This window comes from Barbatula barbatula, assembly GCF_947034865.1.
Source record: "Barbatula barbatula genome assembly, chromosome: 7".
Lineage (NCBI taxonomy): Eukaryota > Metazoa > Chordata > Actinopteri > Cypriniformes > Nemacheilidae > Barbatula > Barbatula barbatula.
Window position 1 is genome coordinate 19,811,572 of NC_136770.1, and position 14,826 is coordinate 19,826,397.

The 14,826-nt window shown below is 38.1% G+C and overlaps 1 protein-coding gene across 1 annotated transcript; it reads left to right on the top strand.

Annotated features, from left to right (window-relative positions):
- The first annotated feature begins 493 nt into the window (after positions 1–493).
- On the top strand, positions 494–14,216 carry camkva (CaM kinase-like vesicle-associated a). Its single transcript, XM_079459648.1, has 11 exons — positions 494–558; positions 10,787–10,889; positions 11,428–11,559; positions 11,728–11,802; positions 12,023–12,161; positions 12,331–12,451; positions 12,531–12,606; positions 12,978–13,114; positions 13,298–13,376; positions 13,761–13,848; positions 13,944–14,216. Exons 2-11 carry the CDS (start codon positions 10,795–10,797, stop codon positions 14,211–14,213), a joined length of 1,212 nt encoding a protein of 403 aa, XP_079315774.1. The 5' UTR covers positions 494–558; positions 10,787–10,794; the 3' UTR covers positions 14,214–14,216.
- Positions 14,217–14,826: the final 610 nt, after the last annotated feature.

Below are 14,826 nucleotides of genomic sequence, written 5' to 3' on the forward strand. Positions count from 1 at the left end.
TTGTGCACTTAATGTGTACCATTTACTTTTATTCTTGAACCCCCGCCGTTTCCAGCATATAAGTGTAACTCATACAAATAATTACGCCTTATTAAAATACACTATTCAACAAGATTGAAGGACACATATTTTCCTTGGCAAAAATTACGCAGGTCACAGTACGCGCGAAGCTTATTTAATACAAGCGTGTGTATTATGAATAACCTTTACAATTGTAGTCAACGCCTTTACTGAGAGTTTTCGTTTTAATAAAAATGCACGTTTTGGATATACTCTGCTTGTTAAACCTGAGTATACAGTACAGTGCGTTTTCAGCTGCGGCACCACGTCTACCTGGGGTAGAGAGACACGGAGAGACAGCAAGAGAGAGAGAGAGCGCGCGTTCGGAGCGCTGGTTTCTGGGTTGGGTAGAAGAGCGCGGTCAAAGCGTGGCGGGCACGCGGAATATTGCCCCAAATTATCCACGAGCTCAAACATCGGCAGACCCTCAAGAGAGACTTCAACGGTTCAAAACACCCCGTTAAATAAGAGTTTTCTTGGAAGCACGCAAATAATCCGGTAAGTCTCATTGGTTACATTCATTCGTGGCAACTGCGGTCTCCCGGTCGGTATACACTTTGATTGTACAGTTATTTTGTGCTGCTTGAAAGACTACGCGCATTTCTCTGACAGAAACGCACCTGTGGCTTGGCGCATTGCAAAAGCTAGCTGGTAACTTTCAGTAGTTTCGCTCCAGTTATTGACACCGGTATATCAATATTCGCAGGTGCGTCAACTTTGGTCAGGAAAATAAATTCGTTTAAACTGGACGTGTTGTGATTTGCTTCTGCGTAGCTTTATGAAAACATCGATCCCATCGCTTTCAAACGCAATGAAGTTAAACACTTCATTAAATGTTATTGGTGTTAATGACAGTGGTGCAGTTTTAGCTGTAGTGTAGTTTTGGCTTTGTGATGTGTATAAATGGGCAACATTCTGACCATCTGTCATTTGTTAAACACTTGATTCTCTTTATTCCCAGAGGAGTGATAGACACAAATGCATACTTTTTTGTGTGAGTTTTTTATTTTGTGATGTAACAATATTGTCTGCCACCTGTATCCTAATGCTGGCACATTATAGGATTTACTTAATTCCACCCAACAAGCTGGTATGACTCATTCATTTGTTTGCGTTTAACAGACTGTCAGAAGATAATCTAAAAGCAGTCATATTCAGGCAAAATGAAACAAATACTGAAACAACATTTACATCTTATATAATTTAACAATATACATTTTTCTCAATATATATTGTATACACCAGTATCAGATCTTTTGTGATTTTGACATATGTAATTAAATTGTATATAAAGAAAGTAAAGTTCAATACAGGCTAATTTAGTTACAAATTGTTGATTTCCACAAATAACAATTTCAACATTTACTTTTTGATTAAAGAAGGCAGCCGCAACTATAAACAATAATGTTTGTAACAGCTGTTTGATAAGAGATCATTTACAGAATGCAAAAGCTTTATTATGTAACCTGTAAAATTATTGTAATGCTCTCAGCCTGTAATTTGGTAGTTACATTAATGTTTAAGGGGCCATTATTTCTAACATAACAGCCAGTGACAGTGTTTCCCATAGAGCTAGTTCATCACAATGCATTATACTCATTAAGTTATTTGCTTTAGATTCAATGGATTATTACTTATGAAAGAAAAGGAAAATTTGTAAGAAGCTTGTTTCTTTACGTTGTCTGACATGGGTCATTTGCACCATATGTTGTAAGGAGCCAATGCAAAGAAAAAACAAGCACTTTTGCATTTGATGGAGTTGATTATGTTTGGGCCACAATGGGAGCAGAACTGGCCGGGCTCTCTGTGGCTCTTATAAAAAGATGAGCACAAAGAACCCGGACACTGTTTGTGTCTGTATGTGTGTGTGAATGCAACCCACGGGCTAAAAACACCACCCACCACCTGTGTTCAAAAACACCATCCTGTTCTCCAGAGCTCTTAGCAGGGCCGTCATCTCTTTATATAACATAACAGCTGGCACACCTCCACCCCCGGATGACACCCGCACTATTCCAGAGGTGATAAGACCCCCCCAATGAAGTTCTTCCACCCTACACCAAGCAATACACCTGCCGGTCTCCACTTACCTGCAGTGGCCTGCAACAAACCCAGCAACAAACTGTTTCTGACGGTAGTTGCCAAAAATATAACGGACCCTGAGAGGCAAATGCAATTCTTTTTCAAGTGCCTGTTAAAGAAATGTTACAAAATGGCATAAACAGTCAGTCAATACTTTACAGTATAGTATGTTACTTGGTTAGTGTTTATTTATAAATATTCAACAGTTTTCATGTTAGCAGATGCATTAATGTTAGTTACTATGTTTAAACGCTCTAAAAGTTTGTTCAATGTTATCTCGTGATGTTATAAAACACCTTTTCAAATTAAAATAAAGCTGAAAATGTACTTTGATTGCTAAATTGAAACCTTTTTGTAGGGTCTTGGAAAGCTTGGCAATTTTTCAGAGAATGTTTTCTGGGAAACATACAAAATTATTATAAAACAAAATAAAAAATTGTCATGGTTTTAATTGTTAAAATATCACACTATGGCCTATCACTATTTGTGAGGGGAATCTCTAAAAACAACCTTTTCCAAATTCCAATAATCTCGAATGACTGGAACATACGTCTCTGCATTTATTCAACATTTCACCCGATTAAGCCTTCATGTTTTACCTTTACACCGCACATAATATGAGACAAGAGCTTTATACAGTGTTACTACTGCAATAGCGAGGAGACAGCTTTCGCACAGGACCAAAATGTCAGTCAATGTCTGCAATGCCCCTCGCATATGTTTGAGATTGTGAGATCTTGTCATTTCCGTCTAAATGAAAACCTCCGGTTGACACTAAATTCCCTGGAGCTGGATCGAAGCATATGAAATAAGTGGATAAGACTGAGTGTGTCTGTTTGTGGATGAGGGAAAGAGAGCGCACAGACATCATACAATGCTGAATACCATGTACAGTTTTTGTCTCAGAAACACTTGGCCCTGTGACCTACACACAGGGTCCCCAGGAGTGTCTCAACCTGTTCCGTCCCTTGGCTTCATTGTAATGAATATGTGATGTAAGCAACAGTCGCATCATATGATGTCATAAATCACGGTATAGCCCATACCAATAACGTGTAAATGTGCATGTACACAACTGAACAACTTTAAAAAATATTTTTAAGAAAGCCGGTCACGTGTATTGTGAAATGCCTTTTTGAAGCGGCGGTTGCTCATTTTGGGCTTTTTGGCTCGTTTTTTCCAGTGGGATCTGGCAACGCTGATTAACTTTCTCGGTCTTGCTGAATAACTTCTGTAAATAATATAGTGCTTGCTTCAGGTCTCAGAGACTGATAGTGATTTGATTGGCTGGCTGTTCGATTTAAAGGAGAATGTAAGTTTTTGGATATCAGTCTATGTGGTTCAGGAATAAAACAGAATTTTGCTCTTTAATTTGGATTTTAGGATAAATAAAAAAGATTTTAGTTTCAGATCTGATAAAAAAAACGTAGAATAAGGTTAGCAATATGGTGCGCCTGGAGGGTTTTGCTTTATTCCCTATACTATTGAGATTAAAGTGCTTGCCAATAACACCGTACACAGATTCCCAATACCAGTACTAAAATATAATGAAACTGGTGTAAGAGAATGTGAAACTTCTCTTGAGAAGCGTTGTTATGGAGCTGCGACTGTAAGCAGCGAAAGCGAATACTTGAAAAGAGGCCATGGAATAAAATAGAGCAACATCTTTGCCTTTATAGTCTGTTGAAATCCAGAAGCTATTGCTTTTCCCTCCTTTTTTGTTGCCTGGGAAACGGTGTTATCATGAGGCGGGTGCTTGTTGTTAAGTGATCCACCCTCAATGTTTTTCAGTGGAATCATGCCCAGAACAGCCGGGAAATGAAGTTAATTGAGCAGCACTCGGTGTGATGCAGTTCCAAATCTCATCGCTCATAGTCCGTAGAGGGAATTTGACATCATGGGATGCCCAAAACTTAAAAACACACAGACAAGCCCTGTGTTCATTGTGTTTCTTTAAAACGCTCTACATCTGAAATAACTTTCCAATGGGCTGACACCTTCCCTTGATCTTTCCCACTTTATTTCTCAATAAGTAGTTCTAGCATTATATTCCAATTGTGAAAAAGACACATCCTTCAAATGTGTTCCATGGTCACAGATACAAATGTAGGGTTTTTGGTCATCTCCCAAAGAGCCCAAAGGGGGTTACAGGTGTGAGTTTTCAAATTTTTCTAATAGTGTACTTGCTCTGTGCCGCATAATAAACAATTGCACTCCTTTTGAACCCACCTGTCTGTGTTGTAAAGCGACGGCACTGTACCACTGCATTTGCTACATGTATGACAGTAACCAAGGCAACAAACAACATAAGGAACAAAATGGACAGATTAGCCGACTGGGTGTGAAGCGGTTCGTAATAAACACATAATATTTCCAATTTGTCATTACTCAGAGAACACGGCAGGCTTTTTGGTGTAGGTTCAATCCAGCTTGCTGTATTGTGGAGGTTCTGGTCAGGTAAGCTTCATTCCATCCTTAAAGGTCGTATTGTGCTCTTTGAAGTGTAAGGAGCGTTTTTGGCACTTAGTGTGACCATTAACCATGACACTAAAGATGTCCGGATGTGTGTTGTAGTTAAGCATAAAGATGTGTTTATTGTATAATGAGATGTAGTGAGGTCCAGTGTTATCGTGCGTAGCAGAATTCTCCTTGGTTTCACATCAGAGGGAGTTGTTTCGTGTCTTGGTGCGGTGCTAAGCCATCTGGCATGTACTGTTTCGGCACAGCTTGATAAGATTCACCCTTTGAAGAGACCTAAGGTTCCTGCTGTCTGCCAGGCCTGTGGTGGCCATCTACACACCTCTGCTGGAAAAGATTGGAGTTGATGCGTGGATGTATTGCAAACATTGTGCATTATTCAATATGGTGAAATATACGATGCAACATGGTTTTGGCACTTTTTCCCATGAAACATTTTATTATGAAAAAACATTAAAGCTGCTTTTTTATATCAATGCAATGCATGTCCATCGTTGGTTTAATATGCTTTGTATATTAAAAAAGGTATATTACAGTACGTCAGGATTTGAACCCGGCTCTCCTTGCGAGGGCATTATAAAACGCACCACTAGACTTTATAAATAAACCAGTAGCAAAGTACAAAAACAAATTTTCTTCAACATTTTCGACTTATAAGTAACTGTAGAGGAATGACAGTTTGAGAACAATCACCTAAGCATGTACCATTCATGCTTCATGTATTGGTAAGAAGAATCCCTCAGCTTTCCCTTTCTTACTTTGTTTTAAAACAGTAAAAATGTTGAACAGTTAAAAATTGCCAAATTAACACTCACAGTGTATATATAACGCTCTCAAATTGAAAGAAATAATTCTGAAAAGATATAGTTGTAGCTGTCTAGAATAAACAGGCAAAAGATACAGAAGATTATTATTCAGAAATCTAAAAAAAGAATGTTCATAATCAGTAAAAAATTAAACTCAAATGCAAGTGTGCTCTTCCTCCGTTGAGGCATATTATGAATGGACAGAGTTATTTCCTCTGCATATTATGAATCCCAATGTATTTTATTTTGCATTCTTACTGGGTCATTGTGAAGAATAAATAACACTTTTTTTTGCTGTGGCGAAAATGATAATCAATGCATTTCTTTCTGCTTTTTCATGTTTTGACTTTATGTGAATGTTAACTAAATACATGTTTCAGGATTTGGACTTCTGAGAACGAAACAAGGCAAAAGATGATTTAATTGCTTATTTTATCATTTCAATGATATTATTTATTGATATATTATCATTCATGTAGATTATAAAGCCGCAGAAAGATTAAGAGACCATTCCAACATTTCATTTCAAATCAGTTTTTATTAGATGTATTGTGTCTACTCCAGTCCAGTGTCTGTTGAATTTTAATAAAATCAAACCTCAGGAGTGTCATCCAACAGCAATGTGAAAGAATGACATCATGACCAGAACTGTGATTTAACGAGGTAACGAGGTAACGAGGTTATCACATAAAAATTTTTTTACTTTTCCTAAATACATGCACAAATATTACTATTGCATTGCTTCAAGTGAATGTGAGCTTGTTTTCTTTGCAGGATTTGAGGTCTGAAAAAATACAAAGCATATTTTCTGATGTTTTGACCTGTTTCTCCAGTTTTCATTTTCACAAAATAAATGCAAACAGAAACGTTTGAAATTTGGGAGCAATATTTTTAGTAGTTCACAGGATTAAACAAAGATTATCATTTTACCTAAACAAATAGTAAATTCAGAAAAACTGAAAATAGTCTCTTTATTTGTTTGGCTACATGTTTTATTATATTTATTTATTACAAACATTACCTGATAAAAATAATGGCATATGTCAATTACAGCGATATTTCTCTTGGGAATTTTATTATATTTTTAATCTCTCACTTTTGATCGCAGTATCTGGCAAATCTCACCACATTTTGTTGAGATCTAGATATCCAGGGTCTTTAGTCAAGCCAAACATCTTAGAAGCCAAAAACTATACATATATCCGTGTGATAGTCAAAAACGTCTTTATGCTGTTTAATGAAAACAATTGAGATATTAAAGCAATGAGTAAACATCGATATCTGAATTTCACTAGTAGTTAAGCAGTGCCAAAATCGTGATGTTAAACTCAATAGGCGGGTTCAGTTCGGAACACTTACAGTAGGCTGTACAGCACGTCTTAAAGAAAAGGATGAGTGACAGCACATGTACATGGCAGCTCAGCAGAGAGAGAGACAAACAATGCCCAAGGCTTCAAACCCAATGTTCAGCTTTGCGGAGCGCAGACAGCTACCACACACACGTACTTAAGCAGGATTGCATTATTTATAACAAACAAAGGGTTAAACCGAGTCAATTAATTTCTAGACTACGGCATATATACAGCATTAACAGGTGACCCCTATGATTACGACGATTATCTGATATCTCTTTGGTGATGAAAGATGGAGTAACTCTTCCATTTAAAATAATCTGGGAGACATCATAACTGTGCTTTGAAGAGATAAAGCTATACACCTCACTTGGGGTCGCAGGTGCTCGGTAAGTATAGGGGATTTACATCTGGATGGAACTCTATTTCTGATGACCTTGAACTGTTCTTAGTCCTGACTTCTGATGCTGGCTGCCGGCAACAAAAATCCGCCCAGTAAAAGACCCAGAAATGACAAAAACTTTATATAACACACTACACAAGTTGAGCGAGGAACATGCAGTTAAACACAACTGCTCGCACAAAATACACCGGTGCCAATTTGATCTCTCGATGTGTGGTTTTAAGCATTTTCTCTTTAGACTTTAAACTGCTTCTCTCATCACATTACCATGCATTGCCCTTCATGAGGCGGTGTCTGCTGGAATCACAGAGGCCAAGGGGAGATTAATTAGAGACCTCTGTGCTCCTATGACAGCTAAAGCAAACAGCCTCTCTCTCAGCCTGTAATTTGTGTAATGCCTCCTTTACTGTGGATTTCAGGAACGGACTTTTTTCGGTCAATGGTGCTCGGTGGTAATGATGCTTCAGTATGCTCTCCTGTTTTTTAAGACTATTCTGGGAGAGTGGAGGAGAGAAAATAGGATGCTTTCTGTACTGTGACATCAAAGAAAAGAGTTGCAGTGGAAAACCAAACCCGGCAGAACTCACAGGCGGGAGGTTCATCTGAACTGTTGTGCTGGGTTTTGTCTCGGGTCTTTATGGATGAATGTTGTAAAAGCTCAATGCCCTAATATATAAAACATTGTCAAAGCTTGTTATAGTTTAGTTGCTTGTATTAAAATGTTTATAGCATGTGAAGATTTAAAGCACTGTCTCTGTGCTTTAAAGACTCAGAAGTAAATAGTACTGATTTGTGGAGTTAAACGTTTAACACGTTCACAGATTCTGCGTTTAGGATTTTCTGGGCGTGCCTAGAACGGTTACTTGATGATGAAACGGGCGTCCGAGCATGCATGACCCCGCCCTTGGCGGTATTTGACAGTTGATAAATGGTGCCATTACAATGGCCGCTTTCCCGCGAGTGGGCGTGGTTTCAGTGGCGACAGCAGACACACCCCCGGCATTTGAGAGCAGAGAGTCCTGCCTATTTTTCCAAGATTTTGATAACTTATTTTATCAACTCGAATGTTTTTATTCTCCTTTCAAATTTGGCCGGGTGGTTAATAACCCACTTTTCACAACTCAGAACACATATTTTAATGTCACTTTATTCGGATTTTAAAGTCACCATGAAACGGAAGTTGCTTGCCATTGACTTCCTTTCCGTACTGGGACATATATACGAGTGAAACACCTTCTGAAATTTGAAAAAGTGTAGGGCGGGGCTTTATTTTGCAATTCCACTTTTGATTGGTCTGTTTTAAGTCAGGTCAGTAGTCCTACATATTTTTTGTTGCTTACGTCATGTGGTGAAGAGTTGTTGTTAAGAGGGGGAGAGGAGCTTAATGTTTTTGTTTACCCTTTGCATACCCTTCACCCTGGCAGGAATTTTAAAAATGTTGAGTTTCAGTGACCTGAAACTGTGTTTGCGTGTGAATAAGCGGCCAAACCACATAGAAAATGCTGCGGTTTTCAGAATACACGTGTTCGTCTGAACAGGGCCTTGTATATGCAGCCTAAAGTTTGAACACTAGTGAGGTCTGTAGGATTTGGTGTACCACATGTGGTTCATTTATATTTGAGCGCTTGTGTGTTATTCTTCTGGACGTTTCAATAGGTTAGATTAATGTAAAATGCTATTTGGGTTATTGACGAAAGAAAAACGCATCTTTTTTCCACAAAAGGCTGTCCAAAGTGGAGATGCTATTTTGTGTCTGACTATTTCTGCGATTCAAACAACTTGACTTTAGGATATTTACCACCTCAAACCTGGAAATATTGTTTGGATTTAGTTAAATTTACAGTACATTTATACATTTGGCAGACGTTTTTATCAAAAATGATTTACTTTGCATTATACTATACATTTGTTGTGCAATCCGTGGTTTCGTACCAATGACTTTGGCAAGTTGTTTTTTGAAGGTTGTGAGAGATGTGGTAGGAAGAATGTTCCACCAGGAAGGAGTTGTGAAGGAGAATGAACGGGAAAGTGATTTAATGTCCTTAGGAGAAGGCATTTCAAGGCTGGTTTGCTGAACGCAGTGTTCTTGGTGGGGTGTAGGAGTGTAGGAGGGTGTGAAAGTATGCCGGTGCAGATCCACTTATAGTCCTGTAGGCAAGCATCAGTGACTTGAATCTGATCCGGGCTTCAACCGGTAACCAGTGGAGAGAGATGAAAAAAGGTGTCACATGAGCCCTTTTGGGCTGTGCTAGACGAGGCGTGCTGCTGCTTTTTGAACCAGCTGAAGTGGTTTGATAGCCTTTGCAGGAAGACCAGCAAGGAGAGCATTGCAGTAGTCCAACCTTGAGATTACCAGGGCCTGGACAAGGAGTTGTGCCGCATGTTCCGTGAGATAGGGTCTAAGCTAACGAATGTTGAATAAGGCATATTGACAGGACCGCGTTGTCTTTGCAATGTGATCATTAAATGACATTATTCCATTTATCTATGTGTTCAGAACAAAGAAATGTACAGTATAGAGACTTGGAACAACTTGAGGGTGAGTAAATGAAGACAGAATTGGACGTTTTGGTTGAATTGTTCCACAAATCCCAGACTAAATAAATGTTAGAGCTGTCTTAACTGAAAATAAGGTGCCCTGACATATCATAAATTATACCAGTGCCATTGTTTTGTCTCAAGATGCACACCAGTAATGTTTTTCATGACTTAAAGATTCTTATTAAACAAAGGCATAGTGTTGAAGCTAAGCCTTGTCTGTGAAACCGCGACTAAAAGTGTTTAGTAACATTAAAAAAATCACATTTAACGTTTTGTACGAGCAGTTGTGTGCATAAATAACTCGCATTATGACAGTAGAATGCGTTGTGTTCATATTGTTTCATATTGAATTCAGAATTCAACATAATCCTAACAATATCTGATATAAATAAAACAACTTTAGTCTGTTAAATGAGTGTCATCTCTGTGGTCCTGTAGTACTTCTGTGTTCTTACAGAGCTGTCATAAAAAGCATGAGTACTGCATGTTCGGAGAACAGAGCTGCTTCCTGCCACAAGTGAAAATTGTCACTTTCGGAAAAAATTGCAGGCATTACTCATCTCTGCTTATGAGTGCGCTGTCTGCCAAATCTCTCCCCCTCTCTCGCTCACTTTCTTTTTCTCTCGGCTAAATGAGAATTTATTCCTTCCTCTTTGAGTTTGGCTCAGAATGGGAGAAGACAGTCAGGGTCGCGGTTATGTCTCGCAACTCAATGGAAGAAAAATAAAAACGTGTGCGTTTTAATTGTCAATGTGGAGGGGCATCTCAAGGCGAAATGTATAATTACAGTAAATATTTAATACCATCCTCGACACATCGGCGAACGCACATTCTCTAGTTATCCGCTGTATTCAATATAAAAAGGATGGTTATTTGCGTGGTAATAGTGAACATAATGGTGTTTATTGTAATTAGACTGATACAGTTTTGATTTTACATTTATAGCAAGAATATGGGTATGAATGCTTTATCAATTTAATTACAGGAACACTGCGTAAACTATTTAAATATTCATAATACCAACATTTTTAATATTAAATATCTCTTGTTGGATTTGCTTGCAGAAGCAGCCATGCCATTTGGCTGTTTGACGTTGGGAGAGAAGAAGGATTATAACAGTCCTTCAGAGGTCACTGATAAATATGACCTGGGACAGGTAGTAAAATCGTGAGTATAAATCTAATTTCCTCTGCTATTTATGTTTATTGTTATATTGCAATTCATTTTGGCCAGATGTATGTGGACACGCCATTTCTAATTTCAAAACCCAGAATTTCATCACACTCTATTCTCAATGCTACGACTTACAATGCATTCAGCAAAATTGTGTGCTTCGAGTTATAGCAGCGGTTTGAGAGGGGATCATTCTCCTCCAGCATAACAAAGCCCCTGTGCACAAAGTGAGGTCTATAAGAAAATATTTACCGAGTGTTACAGAGTCCCAAGGGAAATGATTGACTGGCCTGCACAAAGCTCCGAACTGAACCCCATTGAACAACTTGGTTATAACCTTACTAATGGTCGTGTTGTATGAGGACAAACTCCTTGCCAGCATATTAAATAAAACAATATACTTTACTGAAATAAACTCAAAATTCAACTAGCGCATATGATGTTTGTTTGTCACATATACTTTGGTCCTCTAGTGTATTGTAGATGATATTTATGAGAATGTTTGATGAGTTTTTCTCGTCTTTGTGAACAGTGAGGAGTTTTCTGAAATATTCAGAGCGAAGGACAAAAACACGCTGAAAATGTACACCTGTAAAAAGTTCCTGAAGAAGGATGGGAGAAAAGTCCGGAAAGCTGCCAAAAATGAGATCCTCATTTTGAAAATGTACGATTCCTGTGCAGTTTATTTACACCAGCTATTACTCGCACATGGTGCCTAGTGTCACATTAATGATGCAACGCTTTATAATGCAAATTATTTTATTTTTGGTCTTTTTCTGCTTTCAACTTTGCATTCATTGACAGTTTCGCTCACTCCTCTCTCTCGCCGCAGGGTGAAGCATCACAACATCCTCCAGCTGGTCGATGTGTTTGAGACGAGAAAAGAGTACTTCCTCTTTCTGGAACTGTAAGTGCCTCGGGATTTTTGTTTCTTTAGTAAAAAGAGAAAATATAAGTGTGAATGGATACATGCACATTCATACATTTAGTAAGACATCCGCTTTTTGAAGCCTGAGTCATTTTATAGTGTAACAAAAATGAATGTCTCAGTCGTTGTGCGCTTTTTGAATTGTTACTGCATGGACAGTTTTGATTCTCTCATGAATGTTTTATTTGTTTTATTTAAGGGCCACTGGCAGGGAAGTGTTTGACTGGATTTTAGACCAGGGCTACTACTCAGAACGCGACACCAGCAATGTGATGCGGCAGGTGCTGGAGGCTGCGGCTTATCTCCACTCTCTTCACATCGTTCACAGAAACCTAAAGGTGATTTTTACTTCCATCTAATGGTTACCAAATGGAATTACTCTGTAACCCTTCTGGCATCTTTACATTTTCATTCATATGAAATTGTCATACTTTAATAAAGTCTCTCAGCAGTGAGTCTATAAAATCTGATGGTCTCACACGTACAACTGTCTTGTCACTCCGACAGCTTGAAAATCTTGTCTATTACAACCGCCTGAAGAACTCAAAAATTGTAATCAGCGACTTTCACTTGGCCAAACTGGAAAACGGTCTCATTAAAGAACCGTGTGGCACACCAGAATACCTTGGTAAAAATGTCTCAGTTATTTCAAAACTAAACTTTTTAGTGGCATATATTCTCATAATTTCTTTTTTCTGTGTATCCAGCTCCAGAGGTGGTTGGCAGACAGAGATATGGTCGACCAGTTGACTGCTGGGCCATCGGGGTGATAATGTACATCCTGTGAGTTCATCACATTGAACTCACTGTGTTACATTCACATTTGTTTCATGTTTCATCTTTATTTTATGTGGTGATGTGGCTTTTGTTTGCAAATATTTCCATCTGCACACTTGGTAGAACTTGAGAGTTGGGGGTCACGTGTCTGATGCGTGCTTGGAGTCATTCGTGAATTCATTCACAATCCATTTTCTGTAGGCATATTGTGTACGATCATCATTGCCACTGCGTAAGTGTGAAGTATTGCATGAAATTTTCCCACAAGTACCTCCTAAATAAGTAGCTGTTGGTCATATATGATGTTATATTTGTATTTGCTTTCATCCCCCTTGAACATGTGAATACTGAAGAGAATGATTGAATATCTCCAACAGATTGTCAGGAAATCCACCATTTTATGATGAGACAGATGATGACGACTTTGACAATCATGATAAGAATCTGTTCCGGAAAATTCTGTCTGGGGATTACGAGTTTGACTCACCCTATTGGGACGACATCTCAGATTCAGGTGGGATGCACAGATTTGTGATACAGTATTTCTTAAACAATAGACAGTTTTAGGATTCTAAGACTATTAAGAAAATAATATATTCATAACACCCTTTTATAGATACATTTTATTTGTTCAATGTAAAACGTGACATTGATTTTTCATTTAAATCCTGTAACACTTCAACCATCTGCATTGCAGCAAAAAGTCTAGTTTCATGTTTGATGGAGGTGGATCAAGACCAAAGACTGACTGCACAGGAAGCCATCAACCACGAATGGTAAATATCCTCTTCAAATATAATCAATTTTCTCGGATGCGTGCGTTCCTGACCCCCAGTTCAACTCCGATTTGTATTTGGCTAGTGTCTAATAATATAACATATATATTATATTTATATAAAAACAATGTATATATATTATATTAACAAATTATATAAAAACATCTACCGTTCTTCTCAGTTTCTTTTGACTGTTATCAGAAATAAACAACAGGCACTCTTTTGTTTGTGAATGTGTATGGGAAGTTCAGTAGGGATCACAAAAGTATGCATGCGAAATAACGTTTTTTTGTGTTGTTAAGATGAAACCGTCTATAACACAATTTGTGTCTCAATAGTTATTCTGTTTAAAATATTTTTTAAATCGTCTGGTTTGTTGTTTAGGATATCCGGAAACGCTGCCTCAGACAAGAATATCAAAGATGGCGTGTGTGCTCAGATTGAGAAAAACTTTGCTAAAGCTAAATGGAAGGTGAGATGACCTTGTTCTTTCTAGCATTCATCCCAAAAAGAGAATGATCTTACATGCATTCATAATCTGATAATATTATATATTATGATATTCAGAAAGCTGTTCGTGTGACCACCATGATGAAAAGGCTCAGAGCTCCTGATCAGAGCGATTCTGGGGCCTCTAGTCCAGCACTAGGAGCATCAGGAGGTCCTGTCACCCCCAGCACCACCCCAGTACCCCTCGCTGCCACACCAGTACCTCCCCGTAGTACACCAGTCAGCCAGGATCACCCAGAAACCCACGGAGAGGATGTTTCGGCTCCCACACGGTGCAATGGAGAGATATTAACATCCCAGCAGCCTGTTGGGGAGAGCAGGGAGTAATAGAATGCCGATTCTAAGAAATATAGTGACACATAGACTAGCATACATAAATTCATAATAAAACTAAAGGTGGAGCAAAGTTCATTTGTGCTTAGAACCGTAAACACCACTATTTGTGGAGAAATTATTTAATCTAGGAAAACTTTAAGGAGTCCCAGCCCAGCAACTGTAATTTAATAATTTTCCAAAATTGAATATTGTTAAAAGTTGATTCAAATCATTCCTTCTCAAAACCTTTGATGTAATCTTTTAAAGGGTGTCATACATAACATGTCCCTGTTACTGGATACAATTTATTATACTTTATCTTCAACGGTTATCATAACATTCTGTTTCCAGCATTTCTTTTGCATTTAAACCATTATTTGTTACAGACCAGAAACCTGCCAGTGAGAAAAGAAAATTTAAGCAGCTGAATGTGTATGTTGTACTTTTATCTAAGTAGATGCTTAAACTTTGCTTTTAAAATATTGTGATGGGCTGACATTAAAATTTGTTATAATATAAAATATTGTATTATTTATTATAGATGGTATCAGTGGCAGCAGCATAAACAAACGTTATGTGGCCCAAACTTAACTTCCGTTAGAAAGTATCAATTACGAGTAGTTTT

Coding starts and splice junctions, on each gene's coding strand:
- camkva (XM_079459648.1), top strand. CDS start 10,795: ATGCCATTTGGCTGTTTGACGTTGGGAGAGAAGAAGGATTATAACAGT. Junction 10,890..11,427: donor CTGGGACAGGTAGTAAAATC/GTGAGTATAAAT, acceptor CTTTGTGAACAG/TGAGGAGTTTTCTGAAATAT. Junction 13,849..13,943: donor TTGCTAAAGCTAAATGGAAG/GTGAGATGACCT, acceptor TATGATATTCAG/AAAGCTGTTCGTGTGACCAC.